Source organism: Macroventuria anomochaeta, assembly GCF_010093625.1.
Source record: "Macroventuria anomochaeta strain CBS 525.71 unplaced genomic scaffold BU25scaffold_44, whole genome shotgun sequence".
NCBI classification, from domain to species: Eukaryota; Fungi; Ascomycota; class Dothideomycetes; order Pleosporales; family Didymellaceae; genus Macroventuria; species Macroventuria anomochaeta.
In genome coordinates this window covers 236,176-251,551 of record NW_022985405.1, presented here as the reverse complement: position 1 = coordinate 251,551, position 15,376 = coordinate 236,176, and the positions used below count along the sequence as shown (strand labels likewise).

Genomic DNA, 15,376 nt, shown 5'->3' with positions numbered 1-15,376 from the left:
CAAAGGCTAAGCGAGGTTCTCTTGTCAAGCCACAACAGCGAACTCAGTGTTGTGCGTGCACGTGGTGAAGTGACCGGTCTGGCAGGTGGGACAAAGTAAATGCACTATCCCCTTTCTGGCAAGGCAGGCATGACGTAGCGAGGCGGAACCTGGCAGCAGCCACCAGAAGGTTCGGTGGAACTGCGGAAGGCACCATAACGTTCAAGAACACTCGCGATGCGGCTGGCTTTCACTGGGCATTTTTCGAAACAGAGCCTTGCAAGTATATAACAATCGAGTACCTCCGAGTCTTTGTTCTCATCAGAACTCACAACACATTCGACCAACACCCACAGCTCATAGCTCATCTGCATACCTGAATACAGGTCACACCACACGATACCCACTGGCTTCTACGCCATACACACAAGGCTATAGTCACACACCACAATGACTTCATTCGACGCCTACACCGACCGCGCCGCTAAGGCTCTGGCAGACAGCTTCGAGCTGGCCAAGGACTATGCGCACTCACAACTCACACCTCTACATCTCGCCGTCTCACTGATAGATCCATCCAAGGACCAGGCGAACCAGGTCGACATCCCTCCACCGCCGCTGTTCAAGCAGGTCCTGGAACGCGCAAATGGCGACGCACAGCTCTTCGAACGCGCTCTCAAGAAGGCTCTGGTACGGTTACCGAGCCAGGACCCTCCGCCAGAGCGCACGTCGCCGTCCCCCAAGATGGCTGAAGTACTCCGCAACGCAGAAGACCTCAGCCGAACGCAGAAGGACAGCTACATCGCCGTCGACCACCTCATCCAGTCGCTCTGCAAAGACGCCCAAATCCAGCGATGTCTCGCCGACGCAAACGTACCGAACGCGAAGCAGATCGACAACGCGATCCAGGCGCTGCGAGGCACCAAGCGGGTCGACTCGAAGACGGCTGATGCCGAGGAGGAGAACGAGAATCTGAAGAAGTTCACAATCGACATGACTGCCATGGCACGGGAAGGAAAGATTGATCCTGTCATTGGTCGTGAAGAGGAGATTCGACGAGTCATCCGCATTCTGTCGCGACGAACAAAGAACAACCCCGTCCTTATCGGAGAGCCTGGTGTCGGCAAGACCACAGTCGTTGAGGGTCTTGCCCGCCGAATCGTCGATGCAGATGTCCCTGCCAACCTGGCAGCCTGCAAGCTGCTCTCCCTGGATGTCGGTGCTCTTGTTGCTGGCAGCAAGTACCGCGGAGAGTTCGAAGAACGCATGAAGGGTGTCCTCAAGGAGATTGAGGAGTCTAAGGAGATGATAGTATTGTTCGTGGACGAAATCCATCTGCTCATGGGCGCCGGTTCTTCTGGAGAGGGTGGCATGGACGCGGCCAACTTGCTCAAGCCCATGCTCGCCCGTGGTCAGCTGCACTGCATTGGTGCAACTACACTCGCCGAATACCGAAAGTACATTGAGAAGGATCAGGCTTTCGAGCGTCGTTTCCAGCAGGTCCTGGTCAAGGAGCCATCGATCCCTGAGACCATCTCGATTCTGCGTGGTTTGAAGGAAAAGTACGAAACTCACCACGGTGTCACCATCATGGACGGTGCCATCGTCGCTGCCGCTACTCTTGCCGCTCGCTACTTAACACAGCGTCGCCTCCCCGATTCTGCAGTCGATCTCGTCGATGAGGCTGCCGCAGCTGTTCGTGTCACCCGAGAGTCGCAACCGGAAGCTCTTGACAACCTTGAGCGTCGCCACCGTCAACTACAGATCGAGATCCACGCTCTCGCCCGCGAGAAGGACGAGGCCTCGATACAGCGCCTCAAGGATGCTCGTGCAGAAGCCGCCAACATTGAGGAAGATCTTAAGCCACTTCGCGACATGTACGAGCGTGAGAAGGGCCGCAGCCGAGAGATTCAGGACCAGAAGGTCAAGCTCGACGGTCTCAAGAACAAGCTTGCTGAGGCCGAGCGTATGCGCGACATCCAGACCGCTTCAGATTTGAAGTACTACGCCATTCCGGATGTCGAGACTCGCATCGCAGAGCTGGAGAAGCAGAAGGCTCAGGCAGATGCCGAAATGTGGGCACACCAGGCTGGGGACGGCCAGGCTCTGCTTAGCGATTCTGTCGGTCCTGACCAGATCAACGAGATTGTCGCTCGATGGACAGGTATCCCCGTCACTCGACTGAAGACAACCGAGAAGGAGAAGCTGCTCAACATGGAGCGCCACCTCAATTCCACTGTTGTTGGACAGAAGGAGGCTGTTGTTGCTGTCTCTAACGCTATTCGCCTGCAGCGCTCAGGTCTTGCCAACCCCAACCAGCCACCCAGCTTCCTCTTCTGCGGTCCTTCTGGTACCGGTAAGACACTGCTCACTAAGGCTCTGGCTGAGTTCCTGTTCGACGACGCCAAGGCCATGATCCGATTCGATATGTCGGAGTACCAAGAGCGACACTCCCTTAGCCGTATGATTGGTGCACCTCCCGGCTATGTCGGTCACGATGCTGGCGGTCAGCTCACTGAGTCTCTTCGCCGGAAGCCCTTCTCCATCCTTCTCTTCGACGAAGTTGAGAAGGCCGCGAAGGAAGTCCTGACTGTGCTCCTGCAGCTTATGGACGACGGCCGCATCACCGACGGCCAGGGCCGCATTGTCGACGCAAAGAACTGCATCGTCGTCATGACCTCCAACTTGGGCGCCGAGCACCTTGCCCGCCCCAACGCGCCGGATGGCAGGATCGACCCCACTACCAAGGAGATGGTTATGGGCGCCCTGCGCAACTGGTTCCTCCCCGAGTTCCTCAACCGTATCTCCAGCATCGTCATCTTCAACCGTCTTACTAAGAAGGAGATTCGCAGGATCGTCGATGTACGACTTGGAGAGATTCAGAAGCGACTTACTGCCAACGGGCGGAACGTTCGCATCGAGATGTCACCAGAGGTCCGCGATTACCTTGGTTCCGCTGGGTACTCGCCTGCCTATGGTGCTCGACCGCTGGCCCGTCTCATCGAGAAGGAGGTGCTCAACCGTCTTGCAGTGCTCATCTTGCGTGGCGCTGTCAAGGATGGCGAGGTCGCGCGTGTGGAGTTGGATGATGGACACATTGTTGTTCTTCCCAACCACACTGATTCTGAAGAGGACTCGGAGATGTACGATGAGTCTGATGCAGTCGCTGAGTTGGAAGATGAGGAGGGTGGTATGGATCTTTACGACTAGGAGATTAGACGATCGACTAATGGAGCAGATGAGTAGAGGGAGGAGACGTTTGATGATTGATGATAAGCATAGGTGTTATGGCGTTTGGGATGAATGCATGGGATAGACATGCATTGATTGATTTATGAGACACGATTTACGGATAGCGCAAAAGGTACATTTCCGCACTGGTCGATCGCCCTTTGTACATAGTCAATATGAAACCTCAAAACAACCCTCGATGTTCTCTGAGTAATGTATGAATACTTCGTGCCCCACCCTATAAGCCTAGCCAATATCTTCAACTACGCACCACGAAGTTGTTGAACTTCAAAAACAAGCGGAAGCTGAACCATGTTGTTTGTGGGAAAGGATCTTTCTGCGTCTCGAAAGCACTTGTTTTTGTAGTTCTTGCCTCCTCTATCTCAACACTGTTACATTGCGAAAACACACACACAATTTGAACGGCCTGTTCAGATACGTACAAGCCAATCGCACTGGAAAGAATACCGAAACTGCTTTGTGGTCTTCCCATGATCTCTTGAACAAGGACCTTCAAAGTGTATCTGGGAGATGTTATGGATGTGCGACTGGCGAGATTGGATATCTTGGAACCATTGACTCATAAACTTCTATACACCCCGGAAATGTGTCTGCCCTCAGAAACTCAGAACGGATGCATCTTCCTCGCGCCAGCTGATCTATTTCCTCATCGTTTCTTACAAGATTGATCACCTGTGTATCGAATCTGAAACGATTGTTCTCATGTGTTTGTCGTTAAGTCCAAAGCCACAGTTGATATGCATATGCTTGAGGTTGTTTGCTCAACGGCAGTGAAAGAGTGGACCTTTCTTGAGCTTCAGAGAATGTTCTGAAACTCTAAGAGCCCATTGTCATGGCTTGACTTCGCTGTTTGCGCTATCTACACCACGCGTCGAATGATCATGCTATCAAAGGCTTCAATAACCTGATCTTATGGTCCGACTTTTGCTTTCTCCAAAATGTGCTGGCCATCACCTCATGTTTGCCCTTCGCCTGGTCTGAAAAGAAGTGAGTAACCACCCATGTTGTCGAGAGGAAGAGCGGAACGCATTCGAACCCATCGTGTAAAGTATTCGGCCGTTTCATGCATCGGATTGTCTATAATGGGACGTTTTCTCAAACGGCGACATGGTTGTGCCCCATGTAAGATAGCAATTCGATGATCGTATGCTTTTCATCGTATCCAACCGTACAACTTCATGACTCTCATGAACCACGCTCAGGGCTCCAGAACGCTATCTCGCCGAGATCTCAACTTCCTCTTGGGCTTTTAGCCCTCCTTCTCGGACTCGCCTTCAGCATCGATATCCCCAAAATCAATGACCTCCCCAGCATCAGCAGCATCGCCAGTATCGAAGTGTACGCGCTTTGTATCACCCTGTTCATCACCGCCCACAGCCTCACGAGCCCGCTTCTCGTCCCTGGCCTCGTCTACGCCCGTCTTCATCTTCCTCATCGCCATCTTCCATCCCCTTCCTCCCGCTCTTCTGCATCCACGCCAGCTCGCGGTAACATGGCAGTCCATGCTTAACATGCTCGTGGTACCTGCACCACGCACCTTCATACTTCTCTTCGATCTTCAGGGTCAACTTCCTCCCCACCATGCGCAAGCTGGCGCACATGACGTCGAAGAACAGCTCTCTTGGCCACACATCCGGTCGCTTGACGATGTCGTTTTCCATCTTCCTCCCACGCAGCGCCATAGCATCCGCCCACAGCAGCCTAGCGCCACATCCCCGACTAGTGTGAGTGTACAGCTCGCGCAGTCGCTCAGGGCTGAAATCAGTCGCACCGCGATCCATGTCCGGATCCTGCACATCTAAGCGGAATTCGCAGACGTCTTTCTTGAACCCTTTCTTCTTTTCCGCAAATATCTTCTCCAGCGCCACGTTCTTCCTCCACATATAGTCCCACACGTCCTTGCTCTTGTGAGTGCGCTTATTCGCCTTCTGAAGTGCACGGATCCATGTGTCGGCAATCAGGTCGCAGAAGTGCCAGAGCTGGGTCTCGTAGCATTGGACGTAGAGTTGCGTCAGGACGCTGTTGGTGTATGGTTTAACCACCCCAGTGCCGCCGGGAGCAAACATGTCAGGGAGATCCACTTGGATCTTAGACGAAGACTGGAGCGTGTTTAGGATGTCGTAGACGTCTTGAGAGACGGGACCAGTATAGCGGGGAGGAGGTAGGCCAGAGCCTTGGATGGTGTCAGGCGAGTTGTAGCGTTCGGGCGGGCGCATGCTGAGAATGGTAGCTGCGGCTGTCAGTTACAATCGTGCGCTGGCTACAGTTGATACTTACGTGGCGAGCTGACCATCTGCACATCTTCCTCGTCTTCCGTCTTGCCTATAGTAGCAGAAGACGTGATGAGGTTGTCCATCTCACTCCCAAAAACCATGTCAGGTGCGTGGGCCTTCGTCCTCTGCCTTGCGCCACGTCTCCTGCCCTGCTCATACGTGCCTAGTAACGTGTTGTCTTCGGCATCCTCTTTCTCTGAAGCATCATCTGAAGGTGGTGCACTCAGAGGAAACCGGTACGCGGAAACGGGCGGCAGTGTGCCCGCTTGAGCGCTCGGCTTGAAGGTCAGCCTGAGCTTGAGCTTTGGCGTTGCTGCCGTTGCTGGTGTTGGCGCTGGCGTGGCGGACTGCGCCTTAGGTATTCGTCCAGGCTTGCGGCCAGGCCGCCCGGACGCAACGACCTTCTGTCTGTTGGGTGCCATTGCGGTAGCACTTGTCTGAGTGCGTATGTAATGATACCAATGTCTGTCGAGACCGAAGCTTTGTCAATAAGCAGCTGCAGCTGTAGTGGTGAAGTCAGGTCAAGTTGGATCAAAGGCCTTTTTAAGAGCTTGGGCCGAATTCATCTGCAGTGAAGGTGAAGGGCACGGCTAGGCTACGCTCATCAGCCCCATAACAGGGCAGCGAGCAAACAGTCGGCGCGAGTGCAGCTGCAACTAGGCCCCTCGCGCATGCGTTTGATATAACATAATATACCGTGTGAACGTAGATGTGCCTTCATGAAATCATTCTGGTAATGCTGTCGAATTTGCTGTGGATAGGTTCATGCGTAAAAACATGGTGTCATGACAGCCTGTGAAACGACTCCGACCCAAAATGAATTTGACTGAGCGTTTGAAAAGGAAGTCTAAGGGAAGCACGCAGTTGCCTTCCGGACCGTGGCAGGAGAAAAGAGCATGGAAAGTAGCTTCTAGTGATATCTCAACACCGCGTACCCCGGAAGAAGTCACGACTCTGTCCCTTCTTGACGCGTGAAATTATATGCGACTTGCTCTCGGACGGTCCTTTCTTTCAAAATGAGCGGCAGGGGGTGGAGATGCAACGTGAAGCAGTCCGCTTGGTCATGAATGTAGCGCTCGTATTCCGCCTCTCTTTCCAGCATAAAGGACAGCTCGAACTTCTTTATCACCATCGCGATGACCATACGTAGCTGCATCATTGCCAAAGGCTTCCCAGCGCAATTGTAGGCGCCATAGGAGAACGGAACAAATGCATCTTTGCGCAGAATGAGTTCGGGCCGGGAAGTCCAGCGCTCAGGTATGAATTCAGTTGGTCGAACGAATACTCGAGAATCTGCAGAGGTCAGTATGCGTGTGTGGTCCAATAGAGGGTGATAATACCTCGATGAAGCGCATAAGTGGGAGTTGATACGATCATATCCCCAGGGACGTAGCGGCCAGCGATGGTGGCGCCGTCTGGCGGCGTTACACGCTGGAGGCCGCCAGGTACTGGCGGATAGAGCCTCAATGTTTCGTTGATTAAACTCAACAAGCAAGATTGGCTTAATAGATGTCGATCCTCAATCACATTCTCGTGAACCGGGAGATCTGCTAGCTCCTCATAAAGCTTCTTCTGATACTCTGGGTATTGACAGAGAAGGTAGCAGACGTTCGAAACGGTGATTGCGTTGGTATCAGCGCCTGCTATGATAGCCAGCTGAGCTTCGTGAATGCCATCAACATCGAATGTGTCCGATTGTGACAAATACGTGTACAGGTCGGGCGATGTGTCTTTCATCTTCTGGAGTCAGTGATATTTGTCAGGGGAAGAGTGACTGACCTGCTCTCTATTCTTCAAAGCATTCGCGTACCATCGTCGCTTACGGGAAGATCTCTCACGTACCTCATTTCTCTTTGCTACAGCGCTAGCATACCATTGCATCCAATAGAGAATACGCGATGCGACCGTGGGTATGCTTCTGAGCAAGTGGAACATCCACATGTTCAATATGACAAAGCCGACACTTTGTTGATATGCAAGAAACTCTCCGATGATTGGGTTTCGCTCCCCTGTTGTCAACGTGTTGAAGGATTCGCCGAATGTCAAATCTGACACTACATCGAAGAAAAGGTCCATGAAAAGTTTGCTGACGTCGACAGGTGCGCTGGATGCACCATCGGTGGAGAAGATGCCCATAAGGATCTTGTAGTGCTTCACGATACGCGGTGAGTATTCCTGTAGGGCTAATAAAATGCGTCAGTGTATGCGGCTGACAGCACGTTCGGAGCTACTAGCCTTTGGTCTGGAATGCCTTGTCCCAGTACCGGCGCTGATGTTTATGCTGGTTGGGGTCCCGGGTGAACTGCAGGCTGTGCGCAGGATGAATTTGTTCATAGAACTCGCCTTTGCGGATCCTGTTCCTTGGCCCATGAATGTCGTTGATCGCATCCGGGTGACATATCGATAGCTCCCTCGGTTCTGCAAACCTGTCAGCAATTGATGGGCTATCGGTAGCTCATGACCGTACTGATGCGCACGAAGTCGCCATAACGGTCGTGAATGTTTCGTAGCTTGAAGTAGAACCTCAGATCTGGCCATTGCTCTCGGAAAACCCAGAAGGAGGAGACGCGTGCAGCAAGAGGACCAGGGAAGGTCCTTAAAGGATGGAACAGGAGGCGATATGTGACTAGAGAAGTACAAAGACCGCCAACCAGAGCAAGGCTGGCCTTGCAGGTTCCAACAATGCACTGTACGATAGAGTAACTCGTGTCGAGCGCGAAGGCTGCGAAGACCGATGTACATAGTAAGCTATAGGCCAACACGACCGCAGGAGCACGTCGATCCCATTCACCTCTGCAAAACAGCAGTAAATGTAGAAAGATGCCGCAGATGAAAGCGATAGCTTGCAAGTCGAATGCCATTTAGTCTAATTGGTGCGTTGGAAGTGGGATGTTGACACAGGATATCCGTGGCTGCCTTGGACTGTCGACCCCAGGCTATATGTAAACACTCTTACATGCCGTCGCACAAAATCATGCGGGTTAGCTCTCCTTGGCTTTGAGATCAGGCATCGCTTTTTGAACCTTTCGCATTCGAGTTTCGCGTTTCGCGCTGGAATAGGCTTAGTGGCCTCTGCACGCTCAGGCATGGCGCGTCACTGGTGAAGAGGCGGAGCGCTGCCGGCAACCCAGAGCGACAAAAGAGTGTCAACATGTGCATCCTTGAACAGATCGAGTGTGGTTAATGATAAATACCGGGAGCACACTAGCTCGATGGTGAGGTCTGAAGAGTAGAAGGGCGTTGCGGACGCGTCAAACTAGAGCCAATGTGTGGCATAATTGATCACGTGGCCGTAATACAGTCATCGACATTGCTTAGATCCAACCTTGGATGACAACGGCCCGCGGACTTCATGCATTACACATGGGAGGACCCGCCGCCTACAACACTATATAAAACTGCCTTCTTAGCGTTTTCAACCCACTGAAAACTAAACAATCAATTAAACAAAGTGCGCCTCCACAGCCATGTTAAATCAAACAAACAAAGTACAACACCATGAAAGTTGTCAAATAAACAAAACTGGGGTCTCAAATTTTGTTTGTTTTGTTTGTGGACAACTCTGTTCTTAGCGCTCAATCGTCTTTCCTTCCCTTACGCGCAGCAGTATTGTGTCGCAGGCGGTAGTGTATAGCCATAAAGAACGAAAACACTTCCGATTAGCGCTCCGAAGGTACACGGCACATACAGCTTCTTGTGCGAATCTGCCAGGACAACATTTCACTGCTCGAAACCTGGTAGACGATTTGAGAATCTGTGTTCTCAATATCCTGCTCTATGCAGCAGATGCAGGTCGCTTGTAGCGCCCCGGGTAAAGTTGCACGTTGTTGTCTGCTTACACATCCATAAGGCATAGAGATCAGACATCTGATCTTCCTCCTTCTCTGTGCTGTATAATTGCTGCGGGTCAGTATCTAGGTATGCTGTCTTGCAAGCTCCGGACAAATGATGCTACCATGCGTTGCGTCATGCAAAGTCCCCGCCACTAATGCCGCACGACCCCTCAAGATGCACAGGCAATGAGTACATAAAGGTACTGGCATGTACTAACCTATGTATTTTACTCATGCCTCGATCTAGCAAACAAAGCTCGATATAACTGCAAAACACATCATGACAGACCAAAAGCGGATCGGACTCATCGGGCTCTCAGCCAAAGGGTGAGTGCATACACAATGTCCCTCACCAGATACTGATCAGGATTTCAGCTCATGGGCGTCCCGGTCTCACCTGCCGTATCTGCAGCAAACATCGCTCTACAAGATTACAGCTCTTCAAAACAGCTCCAAGGCATCCGCTCAGGCCGCCGCAAAAGAGTTCTTCTTGGACGACGTTGCAACTTACGCTGATCCCTCTGCAATCGCATCCGATCCGAATGTCGACATCGTAGCTGTCAGCGTCAACGTTCCTGAGCACTACGCTCTCACCAAGCCTGCTCTTGAGGCTGGCAAGGATGTGTTCGTCGAATGGCCGCTGGCTCGCAACCTTGCTGAAGCCGAAGAGCTTACGCAGTTAGCGAAAGACAAGGGTGTCAGGACGATGATTGGCCTGCAAGCACGCCAGAACCCATCAGTTGTGAAGGCCAAAGAAATTGTAGAGTCGGGGAAGCTTGGCAAGATTCTAACCACCACCATGTTTGGACATGGCATGATATTTGGTCCTACAATTCATGAAGGCTTCTTATACGGCCTACCCATCGAGGCGGGCGCAAACCTGCTCACTATTCCATTCGGCCATGCTGTGGACGCATTGTGTTACGTTCTTGGCGAGATCAAAGACATCTCAGCTACTCTTGCAAACCTCCTTCCCAAGCTCGACTTAGTTGGCAAGGACGGCAAGCCTGCAGGCAAGGTCAAGAAGACAGCACACGATCATGTCAGTATCACAGGACAGCTTGAGAACGGCGGTGGTGTCGTTAATGTGACCTACGCTGGTGGTCTTTCGCGCAGCAATCGAGACTTTTACTGGGAGATCATCGGTACGGAAGGCACCCTGGTGCTAGAGGGACCGACGATGGGCGGACACGTTCAAATGTACCAGCCCACAATCAAGCTTGCGAGATCTGATCCACAAGTGGCCTTGTATGGCGCAACATCAGACGCAAAGCAAGAACTGGAGGCTGTCGAGGTCGAGAAGGCGTCCGAGATGTCGTTCAACGTGGGCAGAGCATGGGATGCCTGGGCCGGTGTCGGGCTGGACAAAGGTCATCACGTGACAACGTTCGAGAACGCCCTTTTAAGGCACAAGATGATCGATGCCATATATCGAAGTGCAGAAAAGGGCACAAGGGAAAACTACGTGTAGGCTGCAGAGACGTGTGAGTTAACAATCGACGTTGATGAGGCTCTTCGATGGTCCGAATGCCGTCAATCGCACTAGCCTGTTCCAATATTAGCGCCTTCCTCACTTTTCTGTTACGTTATGAGCATCCTTCCCGCTGGCTTTGTGATGTCAGAAAGCTGCGCGCAATGCTTTCCGACAACCTCTTTGAGGCCCCAGAGTCTTGCGGCTGAGCAGCTGAGCAGCGATGTCGTCATTTTATCCAGAAGTTTGCACTTCACACTATCAACTCCACGATGTCTTTGGTAAAAACCCAGAGGCTTGGTGAAGCTTGGAGGACGAAGCTTTCGACAGTTAACCTTCCGATATCCACTTTCTCCAGGCCAACAACCTCAGACGTATCCACTTGCTCCGCGGGGCATTGAGTCTCCACAGGGTCTTTGTGAACCTTCCTCGACTTTGTTCTCCACGCTTCGTTCCGACCCTGGAGGAGCTTAGGACTGCCAAACATGTCGAATCAAGAGGTAGAACATCCGGAGTCTCTGGCCCAAACATCGCGGTCCACAACCCCGCAATTATCCAAGGAAGAGGCGGATGTTGAAGCACAGCTGCCAGCACGACAGGATGAACCTGTAACCGGAGAGAAACTCGCGCCAGCAGCTACCAACAAGACCATTGACTTTGTACCAAACGATCCAGAGAACCCCTTCAACTGGCCCATCGCGAAGAAGTACCGAATATGCATTCTCGCATGTGCCATGACCTTCTTCGTTCAGATCAATGGAACGATGATGACAAGTGCAGCTGAGCAAATCAACGAAAACTTCCATGTCAGCGATGAAGTATTCCCACACTCATACTGGCCCGTGTTGAGTTGGAACCTAGGCGGTGCCGCCGCGCCACTCGTTGGGTTACCCTTGATGGAGAACTTTGGTGTACGATGGACATACTTGGGCATCTATGCTGTGTTGATCATCTTCATCATACCACAAGCTGTAGCCCAAAACTTCGCTACTCTAATCATCGTTCGAATCATTACTGGATCTTGCACAGCAACACTAGCGAACATCACCTCTGGCATTGTAAGCGACATCTGGTACGCAGGCCTAATGAAGAGCTTCTTCACATCAATGTACATCTTCGCGCTCCTCTCTGGCCTAAGCATAGGACCCGTGTTCGGCAGCCTCGTCGTCCAATACACCACCTGGCGCTGGTCCGTCCCCTTTATCCACTCACTCATTTCACCTTACTGACACCACCCAGGATCTTCATCGGTCAAATAATCTTCTACTCCGCTCTGCTCCCCATCCTCTTCCTCGCCCTTTCCGAAGTCCGCCCTGACGTAATCCTGCACCAACGCGCCGCCAAAATCCGGCGCGAAACCGGCCTTGCCGTGCACACCGCGCAAGAGAAGACGAAAACCAGCGTCTCTGACATCCTTACCGAAACTCTCATTCGTCCTACGCGCCTCTTGTTCACCGAAGGCGTGCTTATCAGCCTGGGCATGTGGTCCGCCTTCGTCATCGGAATCGCATTCATGTTCACGCAAAGCATCATGCAAGTCTACGAGGGGCTGTACGGGTGGACGTTCTTCGGCACAGGGATGGTGCAGAGTGCAATAGTGGTTGGGGAGTTGGTGGGTGTGTTTGCGCAGTTGGTGCAAGACAGAGTGTACTTTGCTTCCGCGAAGCGAAACACTGAGGATCCAGGGAACCCTCTTCCAGAGGCACGACTATATCTCAGCATTCCAGCATCATTCATCGGGCTCACGGGAGGCCTGTTCTTCTTCGCATGGACGAGTTTCTCAAATATTCTGTGGATCGTGCCATCCATCGCGCTGGGCTTTGTCGGATTTGGCATGTTTCTATGCACGACCGCATTGACGACGTATATTGTCGATGCGTATGCGAAGTACGCCGCAAGTTCCGTGGCGGGCGTGGCCTTTCTGGAGAACTTCATGGCTGCATTCTTGCCGTTGGCGACGCAGAGCATGTATAGGACGCTGGGCTTCAACTGGGCGAGCAGTCTGTTGGGGTTCATTGCATTGGTGCTAAGTTGTATACCTGTGGTCTTGATCATGTATGGCAGGAAGCTTAGGGAGAGGAGCCCGTTCATGGAGGTGGCTGGTCACAACAAGTAGTGAAAATGAGAATGAGATGTATCTGATCGAAATCTTTCGATCGTTCGTGATTCGTATTCATAAGAAAGATGGAGCTTTGCCCTTGCATTCCAACCAACATATGCCTTTCCCACGCGCTCAAACTTTGCGCTCAACGGTGTGCTCCTCACCCTGGACCTTAGTGTCAGAGTTCTCCATCTCGACGGTAGCAGCCTTCTCGCCAGCGTGGTCAAGGACCTCCGACAAACCGCCCGATCCGGCGGTAAGAGCGGCACCCTTGCGACCAATGAGGTACCAGGGGAGGTTGAACATCTCGTCGAGGGCCTCGAGACTGCGTCCACTGGTCTCAGGCAGGAAGAACCAGACCCACGCAAGACCGATAGCGGTAATACAGCTGAAGAAGATCATGGTGCCACCAGTAGTCATGGACAAGAACATAAGAGGGACAGCCTTGGAGTTTCCGTACTGGTTGACGAAGTGGAAAGTCATGGCGAAGGATCCACCAAGAGCACGCAGGCGGAGCGGGTAAATCTCTGAGTTGATCAGGTATTGGATGGAGTTCCAACCCAGAGCCCATCCGAAACCGCTGAAGTAGATCATGACGATAGCACCCATAGCAGCGTGCTTCTGGCTCGTGGATTGGGGTACGCTCTTGTCGGAGATCTTGTTGTCGATGAGGAGGAAGATACCCATGTAGAGCATAGAAACTAACTGAATGGTGATACCGGTCGAAAGAGAGCGCTTGCGGCCGATGAAGTCGATGAGGAAGAAAGCGCAAAGCATACTAGAGACGAACTTGACGACACCGAAGATGGCAGTCGCGAAGAGCTTCTCGTTCTGGCCAGTCGTACCCATCATGGCGAAGTACTGGGGAGCGTAGATTGTGATACTGTTGGCACCGCTCCACTGTCCGAGCAACTGAGACATAACAGAGAGTTGGAGACGGTAAAGGTTGGACTTGCTGGAGAACATCTCCCTGATAGGACCCAGCCATGACGTGCCCATTGTAGCCTCGCGCTCACGGTTGAGCTGATCGTTGATATCGATGACCTCGGTGGTGATGTATGGGTGGTCAGCGGGCAAGTTGCGGAGCTGGGCAAGATTCTTCAGGGCCTCCTCGTGACGGCCAACCTTGATAAGCCAACGAGGGCTTTCCTTGGCGCCGAATGATAGAATGAAGATGATACCAGCGAACATCAGGTGCATGCTGTTAGGAACAAGCCACTGAGCGTCGGTCTTGGATGAGATATGGATCGAAGAGCCCCAAGAAGCGAAATATGCCAACATGATACCGATGTAGACCGCACCTGAGAATGCGCACACGCAAAGACCACGGATAGCACGAGGAGCAGTCTCGGCAAGGTAGGTGGGTGCAACGACAGTGGTCTGACCGATACCGATACCGGCGATGAAACGACCAGCGTAGATCATGCCAATGCTTCCAGTTGCGCTGCTAGCAAGAAAAATCGAGATACCGATGACCCAGATAACACAGAGCTGGCGTGTGGCCCAGAGACGACCGATGCGATCTGTGACGACGAATGCGACCAGAGCACCGAGGATGGAGCCCATCTGCACCATGGAAGTGATGTTGGACAGAAGCTCAGCCTTCTCGTGTGCCGACTTGTGGTGATCCTCGAGACCGAATTTCTTCTTGAAGGGCTCGAGTTCAGCGGTCGTACCGATGAGACCTTCGTCGATACCACGGGCGGCGCCCATCAGACCGAAGACTATGCATTGTTAGTGAAAGAAATCGCCATGGCGATCTGAAGTATCGTACCGAGTACACCATACCAGAGTCGCCAGTTAAGGGACTCTTTCGGTGTGTCCTTCAGGTTCTCCTTCCATGGGTTCTGTAGCTTGAAAGACATGGTGGGCAGACTTTTCAAGGTTCGGGGCAACGTTTCAACGAGCCACGAGCTGGGGAGTCGATATAATCGGCCAGACAGGGAGTGGATGAAAGCTGTTACTCAGGGCGGGTGGCAGCTTCTTATACCGTCAGCACGACTGTGGGGTGCTAATGCGGAGGTATTCAAGTATGGGCAGCACCTCGCTTTCCCCAGCCAGAACCCTGTCCACCGGTCATCCAGCAACACGATGCTCCATCGGTGCCATGTGGGCCTTCTCCAGACAGCAATTCAGACTTCTCATCGGTCTCTCCAGACCGGTGGTCAACGCTAGGCTAGTCCGTCGGAGAAGACAGTGCAAGGATACTTCTGTGAAACTTCTTCCTGTGCGCGGCCGTCAAGGCTGGACCAGATAAATCGTTCGAGCAGAACGCGCAGAACACGAAGGGATGGTGCCGAATGCAGGTGATGGTCTCCGTATTCTTTTCGCAGTTTTCAATTCAAGTGCGCATGATGGTAACCAACCTATGAGACGTGCATGAGGCTTACAGATGTTGCCTCTACCCCGAGGATGACCAGACGCCGCTGAGCAAATGCCGAAGCTTGAGTGGCTGCATGCATCCTTG

General features: G+C 52.6%; 6 protein-coding genes across 6 annotated transcripts; 3 read left to right on the top strand and 3 right to left on the bottom strand.

Annotated features, from left to right (window-relative positions):
- Positions 1-46: 46 nt before the first annotated feature.
- Positions 47-3,650, top strand: BU25DRAFT_210512 (heat shock protein). Its single transcript, XM_033701196.1, has one exon. The coding sequence runs from the start codon at positions 430-432 to the stop codon at positions 3,187-3,189; it is 2,760 nt and encodes a 919-aa protein (XP_033556732.1). The 5' UTR covers positions 47-429; the 3' UTR covers positions 3,190-3,650.
- Positions 3,651-4,280: 630 nt separating this feature from the next.
- Positions 4,281-5,990, bottom strand: BU25DRAFT_210486 (uncharacterized protein). Its single transcript, XM_033701194.1, has 2 exons — positions 5,509-5,990; positions 4,281-5,461 (listed from the first exon to the last, which is right to left on the bottom strand). Exons 1-2 carry the CDS (start codon positions 5,924-5,926, stop codon positions 4,611-4,613), a joined length of 1,269 nt encoding a protein of 422 aa, XP_033556731.1. The 5' UTR covers positions 5,927-5,990; the 3' UTR covers positions 4,281-4,610.
- A 255-nt stretch (positions 5,991-6,245) lies between these two features.
- On the bottom strand, positions 6,246-8,406 carry BU25DRAFT_415256 (benzoate 4-monooxygenase). The gene is made up of 5 exons (XM_033707498.1): positions 7,972-8,406; positions 7,740-7,922; positions 7,347-7,687; positions 6,845-7,241; positions 6,246-6,797 (listed from the first exon to the last, which is right to left on the bottom strand). The coding sequence occupies exons 1-5, from the start codon at positions 8,363-8,365 to the stop codon at positions 6,451-6,453; spliced, it is 1,662 nt and encodes a 553-aa protein (XP_033556730.1). The 5' UTR covers positions 8,366-8,406; the 3' UTR covers positions 6,246-6,450.
- Positions 8,407-9,617: 1,211 nt separating this feature from the next.
- BU25DRAFT_452054 (NAD-binding Rossmann fold oxidoreductase family protein) lies at positions 9,618-10,870 on the top strand (the record flags this gene model as incomplete). The annotated part of the gene is made up of 2 exons (XM_033709779.1): positions 9,618-9,664; positions 9,713-10,870. The coding sequence occupies 2 exons, from the start codon at positions 9,618-9,620 to the stop codon at positions 10,806-10,808; spliced, it is 1,143 nt and encodes a 380-aa protein (XP_033556729.1). The 3' UTR covers positions 10,809-10,870.
- Positions 10,871-10,954: 84 nt separating this feature from the next.
- Positions 10,955-12,951, top strand: BU25DRAFT_402589 (multidrug transporter). The gene is made up of 2 exons (XM_033705050.1): positions 10,955-11,997; positions 12,048-12,951. The coding sequence occupies exons 1-2, from the start codon at positions 11,294-11,296 to the stop codon at positions 12,922-12,924; spliced, it is 1,581 nt and encodes a 526-aa protein (XP_033556728.1). The 5' UTR covers positions 10,955-11,293; the 3' UTR covers positions 12,925-12,951.
- A 6-nt stretch (positions 12,952-12,957) lies between these two features.
- BU25DRAFT_210303 (MFS quinate transporter-like protein) lies at positions 12,958-15,042 on the bottom strand. The gene is made up of 2 exons (XM_033701193.1): positions 14,684-15,042; positions 12,958-14,633 (listed from the first exon to the last, which is right to left on the bottom strand). The coding sequence occupies exons 1-2, from the start codon at positions 14,772-14,774 to the stop codon at positions 13,042-13,044; spliced, it is 1,683 nt and encodes a 560-aa protein (XP_033556727.1). The 5' UTR covers positions 14,775-15,042; the 3' UTR covers positions 12,958-13,041.
- Between the last annotated feature and the right edge of the window lie 334 nt (positions 15,043-15,376).